General features: G+C 42.6%; 1 protein-coding gene across 5 annotated transcripts in view; it reads left to right on the forward strand.

Moving 5' to 3' along the window:
• The window catches only part of enah (ENAH actin regulator), a 182170-nt gene that overhangs the window by 51797 nt on the left and 110778 nt on the right, over positions 1–19595 (forward strand). The window contains exon 1 of one of the 5 annotated variants that reach the window (XM_049589640.1): positions 1398–1552. The exons of 1 other annotated variant lie outside the window; for it this stretch is intronic. In XM_049589640.1, the coding sequence (XP_049445597.1) occupies positions 1539–1552 (14 nt within the window). In that variant the 5' untranslated portion in view covers positions 1398–1538. Of the gene's footprint in view, positions 1–1397; positions 1553–16381; positions 16591–19595 lie in introns of those variants that run through there. 3 more of the 5 variants (XM_049589637.1, XM_049589638.1, XM_049589642.1) reach the window with 3 other exon arrangements.

Here is a 19595-nt window from a genome sequence, read left to right on the forward strand (position 1 = left end):
TACATTGAACACATCATGAGAATGTTATAATTGACCTTCGCCCATTTCTCATTTTTACTGAAAAGAGCTTGAAGGCATCATAATGTAACTCATTGCAACGTCTGTGAGCTTTTAGTTGCGGCCACCGTCTGCTTGGAGCTAATGCTAACTAGCTCTCCTTCCAATTTCAAGACGGATTTGTCATTCACAATGTAGCATTATCAGGGAAACAGTAGGGTGATTCCCCTGACATGACAGTAGTGAGTTTACTGCGTATTTTCGTTCCAAGAGTGTCCCATGGAAGATATCTGTTTGTCCCAGATGCATTTTGTATTATTTCCTGGGACTTTTGGTCCCTCGTGTGGAAACTCTAACCTCTCACTTCAAAAACGATGGCTCTGCACTTCTCATGATGCAACTAGTTGTGTCTGTTTGTGAGACCCTTCCCTCCTTGTAAATGCCAACATCTTCCCAACTTCACCACCCACACCATTCTCTGTTAGAAATGTGTCATCTCCAGGTCCAAGCTGTAATAACCCTAATGACATCATCAGGGTTATTTTGTCGGACTTGACAAAGCTCCTGCAGAGCTTCAGAAGACATGAAACACACAGTTTTCACAGGCTGAGTACTCCCCAAAACTGGTAAAGCTGTTGGAGTCCCCTTTTAATGTTAACTCTCAAAAGACCAAGAGCCACATTTTACTGAAACTTGGAAAGATTATGTCACTTTAATGGTATGTTTTATTCGACCAGTAGTCCAAAAATCAAAAGCTATTCAGTTTACTGTAAAGAATGACAAAGAAAAGCTTCACATTCTCACATTTAAGAAGCATTAAACCAGCAAACTGTTGCCGCTCTTTTCTTTAAAAAATGACTAAAACAATTATCTATTATTCTCAAAATAGTTGCCAGTTAATTATGTATTGATCGCCTAATTAATTTCACTGATCGTTTCAGCTCAAAACCAAGGCATTGGCCAATAATATAAATGCAGCCCGTCTTTGAGTTAGACAGGGTAAACTCTGTGTGACTTTAGTAATGGCTTCATTTGTTTAGAATGACATGTTTCCTTCTTTGGTCGGCAATGGTAACATCTGTATTAGAATGAGTAAACCTCTAGTGATCCACCACGTAATCCAGGCTGATGACGTGTGCAGGTCAGAATACCTATTTTTGGAAAGGGCAGGGAGACATTCCCTCCCTGATGACCCCCAACTGTAGGCCCACACCCCCACCCAGCTGCTCCACTTTTAGCCCTGGCTCCAGTGAGGTGAGTGAGTGTGGGTGGGTGCATGGGGGGAATGAGAAGGGGGGCGCTACCAGCAGTCTTTGCGGGTGGGTGAGTGGGTGGGTGGGCGCCTCGCCACTGTCACTGTCCATCTAAACGCCAGTTCACTTTCCCCCCTCTGAAGTCAGCCAGTCAGTGGTTGAGCCAGCGACGCAGCTGCTAACTCAGTCAGTCTGTGGAGAAAGTAGACACTTCAAGAAATAGACCAAACGCTCCCAACGACAGATTCTCTTTTAGGCCGAGGTGCCGGATTCACCCGAGACGCCGAGATGACTCGTGACTCGTAAGTTTCAGCGTGTGGTTGAGAAGCGATTGGAGCTGCTGTAGGATTTAAGGGTCTTAAGATTGCAGCAGGTCACACTAACACATGAAAGGTGGCATAATGGTCTTTCCTTACCTTCAGCATTATCACCTTTAAAGCAGGTTTAACATGTACAATATAGACTTATCACTGAGGATTAGTCTGCCTTTCTACATGTCTACTTGTACTTTTGTTCATCTCTGTGGCCTCTCTTCCCACTCAGATGAAGAACTAGCTTTAGCTTTTAGCGCCATCCACCTTTTCATTCATTATTTGGAGCCTCTCACCAGAGGAGAAGCTTGTATTTATAGAACCGCAGTGGCTGTTAAACTCTTCACAGTCCAATCGGGGAGTTTCCAGCTCAGTTACAGGATAAGATACATCTCTCCATGAGGTGACACTGCCTCTGGAGCTGCTGTTGTATCTCCAGTGAACTTGTGCAGTGGTAGAAACATATAGAAAAGCTCTTTGTGGGCTTTTTGGGGGTTACTGTAAGAGTGTATGTTTTGTGGTGGTAATGGGGAGAGTGTCATTCCACTGCGGTGGAGATGCTGCTGATATGTGTCCTTGAATGCTACATTATTTTAGCCTTGAGTGAAAGTGACCTATAAATGTCTGCATCCACTAAGTCATGTAAGCAGACACTTAAAAAACAGTGTCATCCTTTCATGTAGCTACCTACGTTGTAGCATTTTTTTGTGGTTAGTGTGTTCTCAGCCTTGTGGTATATTTTCTAGTTTCCTATGAGCCCTCCATCTGTGGTTACATGTGATGTTCAGAGTGCATCAGTTGTAAGTAATGTAGCTCAATTAGTGATTTCTGTTTTTATCCATCTATTGCTCAGTGTGTCGTCACCTCCTTCACTACGCTGCAGTGTTGACTTAGCATCTGTCCGCATGTCACCTGTTGTCGGTCAGTTCGCCCGGCAACAATGACATCATTGTCCAGACTGGACAACAGAAGCGGTGCAGGTCAGATGACAAACACACACAGTCCTGCTCCTGCTGTTCTGCGCGATCTCCAACTGTTGAGATACAGTTTATATTTATGCTCTAACCAAATTTGCTGAGCACAATGTGCTAACTGTACAAGCTGTGAAATAAGAGTCCTATTTTCATATTGAATTTATTTGGTTACATTTTATCAGTGTGTTGTATTGTCTGACTTACACTGTATGGACAGTTTGGCTCGTCATAGCAGAAATACTAGGAATAATACTCAGTATTCACCTATGGTTTTCCTGAAAGGCCTTATATTTCTGTTGTTTCTGGCTGTAATTTGGCTCATTAGTGGATACACCCACAGCAGTTGCTCTGTGGCCAAAAACATCCTGAACATAATTTGAAGCCGAATGGATTCATTTCGATCTCTTTTCAAAGCTGTGTGGGTTTAGGTTTCAACATTTGTATCTGAAGTTAAAAATAAGTCAGACTTATAGATTCAGTTGAGATCTACACTTGTTGCTGGCAGAGAAGTCAGCACCTCTGCAGTTTTAAGTGGCAGTCTAGAAAACCAATAGATTGACCAACTTAAATTATTAATATGATATAAACTAAGTCCCCCTCCACTCAGAAATGTGTTTTTCTTCTGTTTACATGCCCTAAAATGTCTGACCTTGACCATCCTGACTTGTATCTGTGCAGGTTGTCACGAGAGAGGTGTTTTCACCTTCCTCTGTTGAGGGGGGCGATGTCTGTGCAGTTACCTAAAATCTGAGATTTAAATTTATGATGGGCAAGCTAGATAAGTTTTAACGTCACCAATATGAAAGCCAGGTCTGTCTAATATGGGAAACACATATTGGCGGGGCAACAGACTTTGACACAACACTGGCAAAGAAACTTGACGGAGTGGTCAGTGCATAAAGCAGAATTAGCATTAGCATAGGGAAAGTTTTGACAGCAAACAGACAACATTAACAAATCAAAGATGCTAACTACACTTAACTTTCTGATTTGTCAACTAGTAGCCGATTTTGGTGACTCCTCATGTGAGTCAGGGCCTGACCTAGGCTCAAACATGCGTGACTGAATCCTTCCGACGTTTCCCCTAATCATGGATGGATAACTGCCGAGCACAGGCCCAGGAGCCCAAACTGTCAAGGCTCCATGGCTTTCACCTGCAAAATGTCACTCAAATTAACATGTAGCATCCAGGAAGAGACTCAAAATGACTACCAAGAGATGAAATGGAATTGCAGAGACACAAAATAACTACAAAAATTGGCAAAACAATGACAAAGAGAAAAGAAAAACTACAAAGAGATACAAATCGAACAAAAAAGGTACAAAATGACCTCGAAGAGATGCAAAAGAGCTACAAAATGTGCTTGATGACTACAAAGAGACGCAACAACAACAACACAAAAGAGGCAAATCTACCACAAAAACTGTGTGGCTTGCTTAAAGGTGTTGGGGCCCTTTGAATATCCATGCCCTTGGGCCCATTGCTTCATTATTACACCCATACTTCGAACACTAATGCTAGCCATCTTGATCACACTGCTTTTTCACTGATGAACCAACCAGTCACTGGTGTGGCTCTAATTCTCTAATTCTATAGTTCTAAATTCTTCAGCAAGCAGCGGTGGTGGGCAAGGCGGGGGCCAGATCCAGAATTTCAACAAGGAGCAAAATATACATTAGCTTCCAGCCCCCTTAAGAGTTTTTTGGGGGATTTTTATATGGGAAAACCACGTTTAACAAAATATTAATAAAGTAATCAGTGTTTTGACATACTTTAAAACATGTCTGGAGGGGACTTTGAACTGATGGATTCCGACACAGCTCAATTATTACATCAGAGAAGACCACAAAAACACACTGGAGTGCTGTGTCAGACAAAAGCTTCTGTCATTAACTAGCTACAGCTGACATTCTCTGCCACCAGCAACATTTCATTCATTTCAAAGTAAGGGTCCGACCCTCACTGTCAGCTGAAAATGAGAAGCCTGCTATTTGTTTTGAGCATTTCTAATAAAACAGAAGGAGAACAGACAAAAGATTCGTCACCCTTTGAGAAAAGCAAATTTCGGGAACTGTGTGCAAACAAAACTTTCTGAACCCGATCCTAACAGAGACAGACAGATAATGTATACGAATATATATGTGTATTTTCCATGTGAAAAAGTTGAGATGTGGCAACACTAAGCTGCAGCTGATGACCTCTCATGCCCTCAAATGTTTCCTATCTGGAGGAAGATGTTTGTAATGAATCTTGAGTAATCTCTGCTTTTATTAAAGAGACCACAAGTCTTTTATGAAGTATGCTTTCTCAGCTTGTAAAAGGAAGATCAGTAACTTCCTTTCGTCACATCTCTACAGAGTGAATCACCTGCAGCACCGACACACCTGCCAGCTGACATGATGTCACTATTGGCAGGTGAAGTCTTGTTGTTTTGCCTTTGATTTTATGGGCAAGGAGAACCCTGTCATACAAGATGAATTTCTCACGCAAGCGATAAAAGGAAACGGTGCTTTGAGATGGGAACCAGATCCAAGGTTGCATTATTCTTCTTTATCTGAGATCTGTGAAGCCATTTCAGTTTTGCAAATGGCAAGGTTTACTTCACACCTTGGTTTCAGGGTCAAACTGCGGTTGAGTGGAAAAAAACAAAACAACAACAGTGTTTCAGGTCTTCTTCTCATTGCGCTCTCATGTAAAATGATCCGTGAGCATCTCAGTGTACCTGAACGTCCTGTGGGAGATATGAAAGGACAAAGGCTGCTGTTTTTCACTGTATTCTGCTTGGTTTTGCCAACGAGGCAGTAATAGAAAGCTCTCTGTCTATTGGAAGGGAGTGTTCTCACACCCCGCGTGTTGTGTGAGAACAGTAACTATATCATGTGCTGTCAGAGAGGGAAATATGCACCATTGTTATCACAGCACCAGCGCTGTCTTAGGGACACACCCCCCTCGCGTTCTTGGTGCACCTGTCTGCCACTTGATAGGGAACTTATTTGCTATGCACGTCCCTTGAGACACGTCCATGTCTGTGTTTCAGCTGCAGGTCGGACAGTTTGTGTAGTTACCCCTGCAGCAAACAAGGCTTCACTGTCTGCTCAAGGACACTTTGACAGAAATGGATGGGCTCAGCCTGTGACCGTGCTGTCACCCGATCATCTCCATCTTGTTTTGTGTTTCTCTGTGTCAAGCAGTCATTTATTATATAATTGATGAAGTCATTCTCTCCTGATTATAGAGACTTTGGCACTATGTACCCCATCTTTTCACATACGATCAGGCTCTGTTTTTAGACTTCTCCTTCCTCCTGTCCCGCTGTCCTTATGTTTTCCTCTCTGTCTCCTCTTGCCCGGGTCTCTCTGCCTTTCCTCAGCCCTGACTCCATCTCTCTGTTTGTCTTGTCTCTGTTTTTGTTGTGCTGTACCACTGCCTCTCGTCTGTCTCCGCTGTTGTCCCTGCATGCTCTCCGGTCAGCCTGGGAAACAGCCTGACACTGCAGCAGTTCATCTTTCTCTTTGCTCTCTTTGGCCAAAAAAACAGCCCATCTTTCTCAGGCCATTTGTTTTATTTGGTTGTACTATAAGCATATAAAACATAAAACAATGTTAAAAATGATCCATCATAACCAAATATTGGTCATCTAAAAAAATACTGAAATCAGGAAAAAGGATAGTGTTGAAAGTTGTCTTTAGTACACTGTACTGGTGTAAACAGAGGTATTTTTGCGGAAACTAGTTTTTGAAAATGTCAAGGTCATACTGTATGGACTGGGACTAGACTCTTATAAATGCAAAAAAAAAACCTGATGTTAGTTTGTTAACCAGTTTTTTGTCATGCCAAACGTTTGGTCTGTCCCACATAGTATTACAAGACACGTCAGTTTAGGGCAGGACAATCAATCAAATTTTATGTCCAATTATTATTTTGGCTTCCAGCACTTATGTAAACAAGATAATCAAGATGAAACAATTATTTTGCTGTATTCTGTTTCTAACTGGAGGGCAACCTGTCCTCCTGGGGATAGACAAAAAATAATTAGGGGCGATTAAAAAATACAATTTGGGACAGTGGCAGCACATAAGGCATATATTGCAAAAAAAAAACAACAACAAAAAAAAAAACCCAACTGTGATTAAAGTATAACATTAATATCTGACAAAGCTATTAATGCAAAATTGCAAGAGAGTACACAATTTGAGATTGCTGACTCATGACACACAGTGATGTACTGCTACACTCACTACGTTTACATGGACAGTTTAACGGAATGAAAGGCCATTCCGATTAAAAGTGGTCATGTAAATGGTCATTCCGATTGAAAATTAAATCCGATTAAAGGGGGTGGTTTATTCCGTTTGTCATTCCAAATGAAAGAATTTTGTGTGCATGTATACACTCATTCCTCTTTAAGTTCATTCTGGTCTTTCTGCGCATGCTCGTTTCCTTGCCCTTCTGGCGCAATGAGGTATATAGCGCGCATAGCAATGGGCTGCATAGCAACGGGCTGAGATAGAGGAGTCAGGAGTGAGTGCACTCACCAGTTTCCATTCACCACAGCACGGTCTTCTATCTCCCTTCTCCTCCTCAACAGACGAAGCATTAGCAGAACAAGGTTGTTGTCGTACTGCTGCTTCAAGAATATAAGCAAAACACGCCCGATAAAGGCACTAAGAACGGCGTCGTCAAGCATCTTGTTATCCAGAGCGAGGACTACAGTGTTTTCTTCCGGTAAACGTAAACACATAACATCCGCCCCGCCCCCTATCCAATCAGAAACCTTTCCTGCCCCAAACCTTGCGCAGACCTGAATAAAGGCGATTGAACTGATCTCCCATGTAAACCCTCATTCGGAATGAATATTTCCCATGCAAACTACCTGGAAACACTTTAATTCCGAATGATTTCATTCAGATTTATTTCATTCCGAATGAGAAGCCATCATGTAACCGTAGCCAGTGACATCTGAAAGAAGTGTACCTGTAAAATTGGGACGGCGAACATTTAGTTTGGGACAGTTTAAATTATATTTCTGGACGGTTTTGTACGGTGGTAATCAAATTAAGTCAGAGCTCTGGTCTGTTATAAATCCAGTGCAACCCTTTTCTTTATAGTGTGGCATGTTCACCCCTCCCTTAAAGCCCAGACTTACCCTCAGCCGGGCTGTGGCATGTTTAGTTCAGTTGAATTATATTTAAAGTTTAAGAAATCCACTTTAGTTCAATAAATGCTTGTTGTTTCCAAAGTTGATGATTAATCATGTTAAATAATTATGATCTCAATATTAGTCTAGAAATAGTCTAGATTATGATTGCTGACATATTCAAGTAGCCCCACATTACATGCACACATACATATATTCTTATTTTATCATCCTAACTGTACGCAGTTTTGGTTTCGTCCATAGTTATACCCCCTGTTATTTTCCCCTTAAACACAGATTGTCTTAACAGTTTCCTTATTAGTATTGATGTCACTATAAGAAGATGTTCACTCTGAGAGGACAGTTGTAACTTACAGTCATCCTGATACTTAAGAGAGTGTTGTATTGCTTTAATTTTGCTAGGCTAGCAAATTTCTACCTCTCCATCTGCAGAGTGCCCAGAGAAATGAATCAGCCTCAAAATTGTCCAGTAAGCCCAGTACATCTTCCAGAAGTTATCTGCTGGCTCAGACATGGCAGAAATACAGCATCACAGAATGTCACGTCAGATGATGGCAGGCTTTAAAATGTTACCACTCAGAGAAAACAATACCGTGGCCCCTAAACTGACTTCCTGGAGATGTTACCCCATAATCTGAGTCATCATACTATATTCCTGCCAGTGCAGTCAGTAAGTAAGGATTGTAAATTCATGCTTTGATTTTGAAGACAGAATCACTACAGTTCTGACACGTCTTAGCAGACATCAGAGGAATATAGTAACTGATGGGGAATCTCCACTGTGGCTGCACACACAAAGAAAAGAACAAAAAAGCAGCTCTGTCTCTTCTGTTTCTATTTAGTCAGCTGGAGTTGCTTTTTTCTTGCCTGCTGACTGGCCTGATGATGTCATCTACTTCCCTCAGCACCACACACACATACACACAAACACATTTAGAAGGGGAGGCTGTTTGTAGAGTTTAATTAAAGAGGAGGGCTGACGGTGAATTATTGTCCCCTCTGTGGACTCGGTCAGAGAGCTGCTTAAAGACACTGTTGATATAACTGGAGAAAGTCTCTAATTAAATATGAGTTACATTGTAATATTTTTAAGTGTTTTTTTCAGGGTCTCTAAAATTGATCTGTGTGACTTCACATGCACTTTCGGAGTGAATACGAGCCAACTCTATGTATAGTACATGTCATTCTTTTTCTCAATGGGTGTACAGCACTACACAGCATCTTAACCTGGGGTCATTTCAAAGTGTTTTGTGGGAAAAAGCTTGGGGTTTATGAAGCATGTATGTGTGTGTGTCTGTGGCATTTGAGCCACCTGTGCCCTGTGGCTTCCTGCTGTGATGCGAGCTGAAATGGCATCAAGCCTCAGGGGGGAAAAGACGTCTTGCTGCTCACCTCCATGTCTTTCTTTTCCTGCTGCCTTTTTTTCTATTGACAGGGCTTTCACAGCCTTTCTGTCTTCTTTATAAATCCTCCATCATCCCATCTCCACCTTTTACCATCTCTCTCTCAGTGTGTCCAGGTGGCATATCTATCCATAGTACTAAAGCCTGACTAACATGTTGAATACCAGGGTCACGACTAGGGTAAAAAGGGTCAGCTAATTTTTCAAGGGGAGTTAAATGAATAGTTCCCCTCCCGAAATGACCATTTGTATATCATTTATGTCCTGTTATGTTAAATATGTGAAGAGAACTTCTTAAAAAATTCTTGATAAGTTGAAAGTAAAATTATGCTTTTTGTCAGTGGAGTCTGGCTTTGAAGAGAGCAGCCAGTAGAAAACTTTAACTTTTAGATTAGTTCTCCGTTTGAAAGGGCTGTCTGTTTGGGAAGTACAATTGGATAAATGATACTTGGATTACACTGCATGAGTTTTGTGAGAGTTTGTATACGGATGTTTTTATATAGGCTAGTTTTACTGCTGTTAAACGTGGTCCCCTATCACTTAAATTTATTACGAATTTTCTCCGTTTTTGGATTCTTCGTTCTCTGTGTAGGCATATGAGAAGAACAAAGGTTTCATTAAGAATTCAACTAAACACGGATGGTAGACTAATCGATTGAGCCTCCAAATTTATGTTGTGGGGGAGAGTGTTCCTTAAAAGTCTGAAATTGTTTTTTGCAACCCTGGTCACAATATTTATTGCGATTATTTATTCTGTGTCTTATGTATCCTACTTTTATTAAGGTCTGTATTGCTCTCCTGTTTGATCTCCAGCTATCATCTTTATATTGTTTGAGCTACAGACTCAAGTGTTAACAATATTTAGTAGAAAAATCATGATAAAGGGCGCAGTTCTCAGTTCTGTAACTGAAATATGCACAAGAGCTGTACAGTTGTTTTAGCAAATTGCAATGTCAACTTTTTCTCTAAACCAAGGGTAGGCAAACAAACCATTTCATTAAACATTTCTTCAACTAAAATGTACGTTATACGTCAATGAGCTGGCGCCTTTTCCTCTAAATTCTGCCAAACCTCAGTCTAGTCTTGAGCCTCTGAAGCTAGGCTATCAATGGATTCTAAATCCATTCCAATCTATTTGTATTGGTATTTGTATTTGTATGAATGTTTATAAGGAAAACGTAAAAATAAAGTATTTAAAAAAAAAAAAAAAGAATCTTGTGGTAAAGCATATTTTTGAATGCTCATTTAAACCTATTTTTAATGTTGATAGGCTAGTTTGGACCTAATATGCAGTGTTACCACAAGGCTCAAATATGTTTTGGATTATTTTTGGTCAAAAATGTCTCTTTTTATTGTCCTAAACACATTGCAAAAGACTGTGATATTGCACTCAGGGATTTTTTTGAGTTAGTTGAAAGAGGGTATTGGTAGACAACTGCACTTTAACATTTACCTATCATTCTTTTTTTATTGGATTAGTTCAATGTTAAATTTGTTTAATGAAACAATGTTGGAAAAAATCCTTTTTTTAAATTCAACAGGCATTTGGTTGTATTTTAGCAATACACTGAAAGCAGCAGAAAGGCAGAAGAGTGTTTTTTTTTATCGCAAGTCATTTATTTTTTTCGTGATATTCAGTGTTACTGCGTATTGCACGTTTTCCTCATAGAGCAGCCCTAATACCCATCACATGGGAGGTCTTGTGGTATTAGCATTAGGATCAGTCAGATCAGACTCAAACAAATGAGCAGATATATCTGCTAACTGAGCATCTTAAGCAAAGCATGGTAAAACCTTAAATAATACTTTCCTTGGTAAATACTATTTTAAGTGTAGCTAACTTTACAAGTAAGTAGGATGTTACCACAGCTACACTGATCAGTCACAGTCCTGTCTGTTGGACATTACAAAGCTAAGTTTAAAACTTGGACAGTTGCGAACTTTGGCACAAATCAAGCACTTACACATTTCTAATGGACATGATGATGGATATATCTGATGACTGAGCGCTCTTGCCCTTCCTCCTTCTGTCTCTTCCTTTCCATCCTGTATCCCTCTTCTCCCCTCCTTCCTCCCCCTGTTCCTCCTCTCCTCCCTCGCATCATCTGTGCTGCTAAAAGAGGCAGGAGCTTATTACAGGTGCCTCACGCTGCTCCCTCATTTCCCCTCTCCCTACTCATCCCTCTCTGTCGTCCTCTCCCTCTAATTGATTGTAATAGCTCTTGATGCGCGCGCAGTGTTTAGACAGCTTTTGACTGTGTGCTTAACCGAAGTGTGACAAACTGCTCTCGTCGTAGACCTTTCATCCGTCACAGCCTGTTTCCCGGGGCGCACGCTGCCTCTCCCTGCTTTTAAAAAGTCATTTTAATAGTTCTGCTCCATTTTAGGACCACACCAGTGATTAATTGTGTATAATCATAAATCATCATCAGCTGATCTTCCATTACTGAAAAACTATACTTTTGGTGTATCCATTATTGCCATGGTGCTTGATGATCATTTAAGCAGTAACAGACTGTTTGTGTGTGTAGGTGTGCATGCATCAGTCAGGGATGTGCTGTGTCGAAGGCTCAGTTGGGCACAGCGTTGGCTGAGAGCGTCAGCGTGCGTGTTAATGTGCTGAACAAAGGCACAAATATGTATTTCTCCTCGAGCCCTTGTTGTTCCCGACCTCGAGAGTTTGGTACAGCCTTCCCTCGCAGCCCTGTCCCCGTCTCTGTGTGTGTGTGTGTGTGTGTGTGTGTGTGTGTGTGTGTGTGTGTATTTTGTGCCCTACCCTGAAAACACAGCACATTCTGATAGAAATGCACTGCCTTATTGTGGCTGATTTCATGCCTGTCGAGCCAGCTGTCCGATGGGAAAAGAAAAAAAAAAGCCCTTTATTTGCAACATGTGTAGTAATTACATCAACCCTTGAATTAGTTTGTAGCCTTCAGGGTGAATCACAAATTGAATTCAAACCCTGCAAAAAGCATGTGTTCAACAAGTTGGTCCTTTGTCAGTGGCAGCTGCATGGGAAGCTGATGAGCGCCATTCTTCAGCAGATTAAAACTGTACTCGGCTATCTAAAAAGATGTGTAATAAAGCCAATGACATGGTTCATTTACATCCCATAGGATTCAGTGCAAAGGGTCATCAGCATGTTACAGATGTGTTCTCAGATGTAGCACTATGCCTACATTACATTTATGGAACTGTAATTGATTATGCAGCAGTTTCCCCATCCTTTATTTACTGGTTTTTAACAGGAAAAGCTGTTGAAGTCTGACATATATGAAGGGTCTCTATGCAAAATTCAGAGCGTATGAGTTGTGTGGACAGTGGACACAGTTGTCAACATGGAGGTGGCTTAGCTGGCGGCTAGCAGCTAACAGTGCTAACTCCATAAATGGCGCTAAACAACGGCAATGACAACACTGTACTGATATCAGTGTTAACTGTTGTATAAGCACAGTCCAAAGTGGCGACAATGAGCTAGCCAGTGGGATACATACATGCACTAACATGCTCACTTGGCTGGACCGCCTTACTACACACACAGAGGTAGCGTGACTTCAGTCTCTGCTCAAGACACCATCACTCCACTTCATCTCCACATAGCAAATAGTGGTTTGCTGCTATATTAATGCTCTGAACGTGGCATAGAGAACCTTTAAATCTCTCCAGTCACAGTGTTTGGTGAAAGTAATTCCTTTTGAGACACCTTGTCCTGGCTGAATATGAGTGGACAAGCTTGCAGTGACAAAATAGGTTTGACTGAACTGTAAGCTATTGGAATGTCCTAACCGGTGTCACAGTGCTGGCATTTTGAGCTGCACTTTTGTTGGACTTGGTAGAACTTTTTCCTGTTATCTGTACGATAGCTCCTCTTTTGACTGCAAAATCCTAAATAAGGTGGCAGCTGGATGGCGGGAGATCGCTAGGGAGCTCAACATTTCCGGAAAATGATCATTGCTAATAACAGCCTACTGATGGTTTTCTTGTATGTCATCTCTAGTAAAAATCACAATATAAAATGTGTGTTTTCTGTTTAAAGGGTAAACTTAGGAAGATACCAAGTACTCACCATTTTTTAAGTGGTTACGTCTCTGGTTTGATCTCATGCGCACAGCTGATCGGGACATTGAAATCCAGGACATGTGGTGGACTGGCACCAACTTTTTCTAATGGAAACCCTGTTGTGCTTGTGCATAGAACATTTAATCTGTTATGGTTATAATAAAGTTACAGTGTAGTGACAGATGGTTCATAACACAATTTTGAGCGTATAACACTTCCAATAAGATTGTTTTTTATAGGTTTCAAGGCACGGGGATATGGTTCTTATGGGACTTATGGAATAGATTTCGTTCACCTCTTTATATTTGTAACTGCAACTTTACGTTACTGTTATTTGTTAGAATAAGAAAGGCTTGAAGATTCAGTGAGGTCTGTGTTTAAAGGTGCGGACACATCAAACCGACATTAGAGAACTAGAGGCGATGAAAGCCAACTTCTGCGTCATCTACATCGCCTCACGTCCTGTGTCAGTTGCATTTGAACACACTACACGGACTACATCCGACGGCCAAGTGGCACGTACGTTCTGCGCCTGCATGAAAGAGAGCATAGTGACAGAGTGCTACATCCTGACAGCCGAGGTGTTACCTATCTGTGCAGCCGAGCACCGCAGCATCTCAACGGACTATCACATTCAGACGGTCCCGGTGTTTCGTCACAGACTCCACTTCACTCAGCTGCCCGATAAACCCGCTGCTTCTTCCCACATTAACCTGAATAACAAACCAGGGCTCGGTGCTCTGGTTGGATCCAAACGGAGAGCCGGGGCTAGCTCAGAGACTAGTGGAGGCTAACTGGCTGTGCGTCCTTCCGTTATGCTGTGGCTAACGCTCTGCAAGCTGCTCCCAGCTAGCTCCGGCTTTCCATTTGGATTCAAACGGAGAGCCAGGGCTAGCTGGGAAGCTAGCGGAGGCTAACTGGCTGTGCTTCCCTCCGTCATGCTGCGGCTAACGCTCCACTAGCCTCACAGCTAGCTCCGGTTTGTTATTCAGGTTAAAGTGGGAAGAAGCAGCGGGTCTGTGGGCAGCCAAGTGAAGTGGAGCCTGAGGAGGAAGCACCGGTTAGCCCCAGTTTCACTATAGGCAGATTCACTCGCTACAGGGGTGAGGGAATAAAACCTGAACAGCCAGTAAGAGTGATCTCTTTCACCGACTACCTGCGCTGCTGATTCAACATGCTCAATCGGCTGAAAAACCGCCGACGCCGAAGGGCCAATGGTGCGGGACACACCGCAAAAACTAGGCCGACAGACGCTCACCGACGGCCCGACTTTGGTCGATGGCCGACCGTCAGTTTGGTGTGTCAGGGCCTTAACTTGACAGGTTAAATATATCTGAAGCCTACTTTCATTAGCACACCTTTTCATAAGTTACTTGCTCAAAATACTGGAAGTCAACACTCAGAAATATTAGGTGAGCTTAAGCTTAAATTATTGATATAATATGAAAGAAACTTGAACTGGAATATTTAAACGCCAGACACCTAGAAAACAAGCTCCTCCCTGTTGGCCTTGTCAAACTCCAAAAACACTTTGTCTACTCGTGACGGTGATGTTGCAGAGTGGTGCTTAATTTACCTCACAAATAATGTTTAGCTGAGACCAGACTGCGGCCACACTCATTGGACAACAGCCAAGCTGGGGACCTTTGGGAACGTTACCAGCGGCATTAACTCTAATTATTTACAGCTGATATGATCTGCCACTGCCGGTGTTTGCCAGTAGATCGTACATTTTGGAAGTAAAAAAGACAAGATTTGTTAGCTTAGAGCAAACCGGCATGTTTTATTGACCTGGAAAGGGTCCAGTATCCAACTATGGAACTAGACCATTGCATTTCAATCAGAAATCTGCAACCAATACACTCAACGACATAAAAAAAAGTAAACTTTATTTATATAGCACTTTACATACAAACATGGTTAATACAAAGTGCTTTTTCTCCAAGTTCTTTAGATACATGTAAGAAAGACACGAGTGAAAAAGATGGCCATCTCACTCCCAAGGTACGGTAAGAGTTGGCATAGCAACCAATAAAACCCAGTAAGGACTGCAGTATAAATATCAGCTCAGTGGGAAAGCCCAAATGTTTGGCTGAAAACACCTTCTAAATATAGGCACTGCCTCACTATCTAAAGATATCAGATATTCTAACTTTCGATTATGGTTTCACACGGTACAGTAGTGAACATAATGATGACTGGTGTGCATATTGTTGGTAATATTATTGATTTCATTATTGACTCAGTGCAGCTGTGTTTCCTGTGCTCTGATGCATGACTTCAGTCTACATGCTGTATGTTTTTATTCCGTGCCGCTCGATTGCAGCTAAAAAGAAAAGACAGAAGATGAACTCCAGTACAGATGCACCACATTTAGACAGTCAATGTAGAGTCATGCGGTGAAAAGGAGAATCCCTCCTGCCAGAACTGTGCGTTTGTCAGATGCTGCGAAACGCTTCACTAATCCCCGTTCCAGTGCCGCCAAACGCCACTAATTCTGGCTGCTCGTTCCCCCTAACTCTCTTTCTGTTGGAGAGGGTGAGTTGGGTGGGTGTATAGTGAGTTAGAAATAGAGAGAGTGCGAGCGCGTGGAGAGTCGCATAGATAAAAGCAGAGCGAGGAGCTGGGAGGGAGGAAGGGAGGGAGCCGCGGGCAGATGAAAGCGGGAGAGATCAAGTGAGAGACAAAAGGTGTGAGATAGATGTAACAGAGGGAGCCAGGCGAGAGGAAGAAAACACAGAGAGCAACAGAAGAGAAGAAACACCCCCCTCCCCCCCTTCCCCTACTTGAACCCTCCTGAGCTGAGCTGTGCCGTGCTGCGTGATACCGCCGCGGTGATTTCCCCCCTAACAGCCTCCGCCACGGAGCCCAGAGAGCGCAAGAGTGGGCTGTGCAGGAGCAGGAGCCTGTTGCCTGGATACCCCTGCTGTCGCCACGGCGGCGAAAAGCCAGGATTGAACCGTGTGTGTGTGTGTGTGTGTTTGCTGGCTGGTGCTGCTGCCATGGGAAAACCACAGCTGGCTGACTGTCTGGATGGCTCGCTCGCTTGCTGGCTGACTCGCTGACATCGCACATATGCATAAGGAAGGAATCACCCTGCTACGGGGGCTGTGAGGAGAGGAGGTGGGAGGCTGGGGGTGGGACGGGGGGCACTCAGCTCTGGATGATGAAGAAAGCTGTTTGTTAGAGAGGGAGAGAAACCAGAGATTACCTTGGCTACTGAGTGACAGAGAGGGAGCTCGTGGAGTTAAGACCCTGAGACAGGGGAGAGCTGGTAGGGGAGGAGAGGGGAGAGGACTGGGGCTGGCTGGGTTAGTTCAGCAGGAAGCGGCTGTGTGGAACCATGCAGATCCAGTCTTCTGGTCCACAGTCCAAAGCCTCCAGCTTCATCCTCAGTCAGAGATGTGTACTGGCCTCCAAAATGGAAATCCACCGGTACGTACCTGCTGTTTTTCAAGTGGGTTCTTCTTCTGCTGTGTTTCTTTATCAACCTCTGTTGTTATGCTCATTCTACTGCAGGAACCTTGTCGGCATCCGTCTTTATTACTGCTCATTTTTGATCAGTGAGCGGTCAAGGCCCCGTGTCTCATGAATGAGTAGTTTAACTGAAGACGGCAAAGGAGGAATTCTCAAGCCTGTTACTAACTGCAAGGTCGAGCCCCTCACTCTCTGCCAGTGTGTCACGTTATCACATTAGAAGCACAAACCTGATTACACCTGCTCTGGAGCAATGAGGGTTGATTTTAAACTTATATATATATATATTATATATTAACTTATATCCTTTGCTGAAGACAGTGTTTAAAGATCATTATTCCAGGGGCACACATGGACTTTAATTTACATTAAATACAGAAAAAAAACAAAGTTCTAAAAAGTGACAATACCACCGAAGACTTTGAATCTGTAATAACTAAATCCTAGCAGTTCTGTGATAAATAGTCGGAGTGCTTTATTTAAAAACCTGTTTGCTAAATGCATACCCACTGTTGTCCTGCAGAAGCTCTAGTTTAGTGTTTTTGCAGTACTTGTGAGGAACGGCCTGGTCTCCCTAGGGGCTTGGTTGGGATGCAGCTAACAACACACAACTTCATCTACATTTGCATCTGTAACATAATGGTAAGGAAAAAGACACTGTTTAATTATTGATGCAGTTTGCTAAAATGTGAGAAAACATCTCTCTTAAGCTTAGTTTGCTGATTGTTATGTTCACAAAGGTGGAGGTATTCCCTTTGCAACAGATATGTTATTGGATCCCTGTTGTCAACATGCATCCCTGATGCATTTAAGTTGGAAAGGACGCAGTAAACTCACCGTCGTTGCATCCAGGGGATGCATCCTATTATTTCCCTGATAATGCTACATTGTGGACAACAAATCGGTGTTGAAATCATAGAAACAGTGGCGTGACTTTTCCACTAGATGGGGGTATGTGCCATTTTTGTATTTTTGAAACATTAGTATTTTGAAAGTATTTCTCTTGTCACAAATACCACTGAGATTGAAGCTTATGTTTTGGGTGATGTGTCTGAGCGTTTGTTCTGGTGCTCTGCACAGTTCTGACAGCTGCCCCTCTGCCCACTCTCATCCTCGGCTCTCTGAAGGTCTGTGCACTGCTATTGCTTGGTGACGACAGTGGTGACTGCAGCGCGCCATGTAGGTCCTTGAGGACTGCCAGTAGACAATAGGGTGCCCCAGGTATGAGGTTTATCGGTAGGCCGAAGCAAAAGTTAGCATCGCACTGGTTCCCACGTCTAAAAAAAGCCCATTGGATTTTTCCATTGGATTTTGGATTATTGCACAAAATGGGCTCCGTGGCAAACAAACATTTGTGGTACAAGTTACAAGTTTTGTTCAGCAACATAATCTTCAAAAATAAACACCACTTTTATGATTGTAGTTGTCGTAGTTTTTGATTGTTGAAGGCGTAAATGCAGTTTCCAGACAGGAAAGGTCATGTGACCATAGCTAACACTAGCTTAACAACACCACCATAACAAGACTGTAAAGCTGTGTTCAGCAGGATGATGTTCTGTAGTCTCATTTAGCCACTTGTAAGCAGCCGCCTTTTTCAAGACTGTAGAGGCTTCAGAGTTCACAAGTAGGGTATTTACTGATGTATTTTATGTTGTAGAACAAATCGTGTAAGTCTCTAAAGCTTGTGTTCAACTGCAGACCTTATCTAACCAAAAACCCATCAAAAAACCCATTGACTTTGAGATGAGGGAACCGTAAGCGGGGACATGCTGACTCATTTCCGAATTTTGGGACTCATTCCTGGAGCACTCTATATTCACGAATATGTAGGTTATTACTACAGACAGTCTGTAATCTTATGTTGCAACGTCTGCTGTGACAGTAGATGCTGTAATCACTCATGTTGATGATGACAGGATGATGCTTAACCATCCAGGGGACACACTATATTGATGATTTATCAACATCGCTGTTAAAAGATGACGTTCAGGAAAGGAAAATGGCTGCTTGTGAGTGTGACTAAAATAAACAAATCCATCTCATTGTGTCTGACTGGCCTTATGGACCAAGAGAACATCCTTCAGCTAGATGAGCTGTCATGGAACCCACCAAGAATCCATGCTGTGTCAGTGTCCTTCAGCTGGTCAGTGAACGTCCCAGCTCCAGGGATGATGGTCTGTACCTGACCTCTGACCTCCCCGTAGCCAGAGTCAAAAACACCCGGCAGCATCAGTCATGCATTACAACATGCATCACAGGCGAATATATTTTCTAACAACTGTAAGAGCATTTAGAATATAAGATACAAAATTCAGCAGTGTCACATATTTAGTGTCATTCTAGAGTTTTCTCAGGGTAGAGAGGGAGGAAGGGAAAGTAAAAGACTGAAAGTAAAACTGATGAGTGGGACAGCCAGTATTGACAGCAGGGTGTTGAGCCACTGAGACATGCTGTGGAGGTGTGGAGTCGCCAAGGCAGACTTAGAAGTGAAACAACAATCCAAAATGCTCAGGAAGTGTCAAGTTTCACCAGTCACCCTGTTTCCCTTTTCATCAAGTCAGTGATTCTGTGATCAGCTTGGTGGATGAGGTGAGCTTAGCTAGTTATTCCGGTCTGTCTGTCTTTCTGCGTAAACAGCATAGTCTTGTGCCCAGACTAGTGTGTGGGTGTGTGTGTGTGAGAGTGTGTCAGGCCTTGTAGTGAGAAGTGATTGATGCCCAACATTGTAAGGTAGAATTTACATCAGAAACAGCTCCACAAACACTCCAGAATCTGCAAATGTTTCCAGCCATGCTGGTGTTTACATGGAAACACAAGCAGCCCAAGCTACATTTGAGTCAAACTCATCTGTGCTTAACATGCTCATTTCTTAATTTAAAAACACAGTGATGAATCAGTGTTTAAATTGAAAGCGCTGCTGTTTGTGTTGGCACGTAAACAGTTAGTAAAACACAGCAACACAA

The sequence above is a fragment of the Epinephelus fuscoguttatus genome, linkage group LG11, assembly GCF_011397635.1.
Source record: "Epinephelus fuscoguttatus linkage group LG11, E.fuscoguttatus.final_Chr_v1".
Lineage (NCBI taxonomy): Eukaryota > Metazoa > Chordata > Actinopteri > Perciformes > Serranidae > Epinephelus > Epinephelus fuscoguttatus.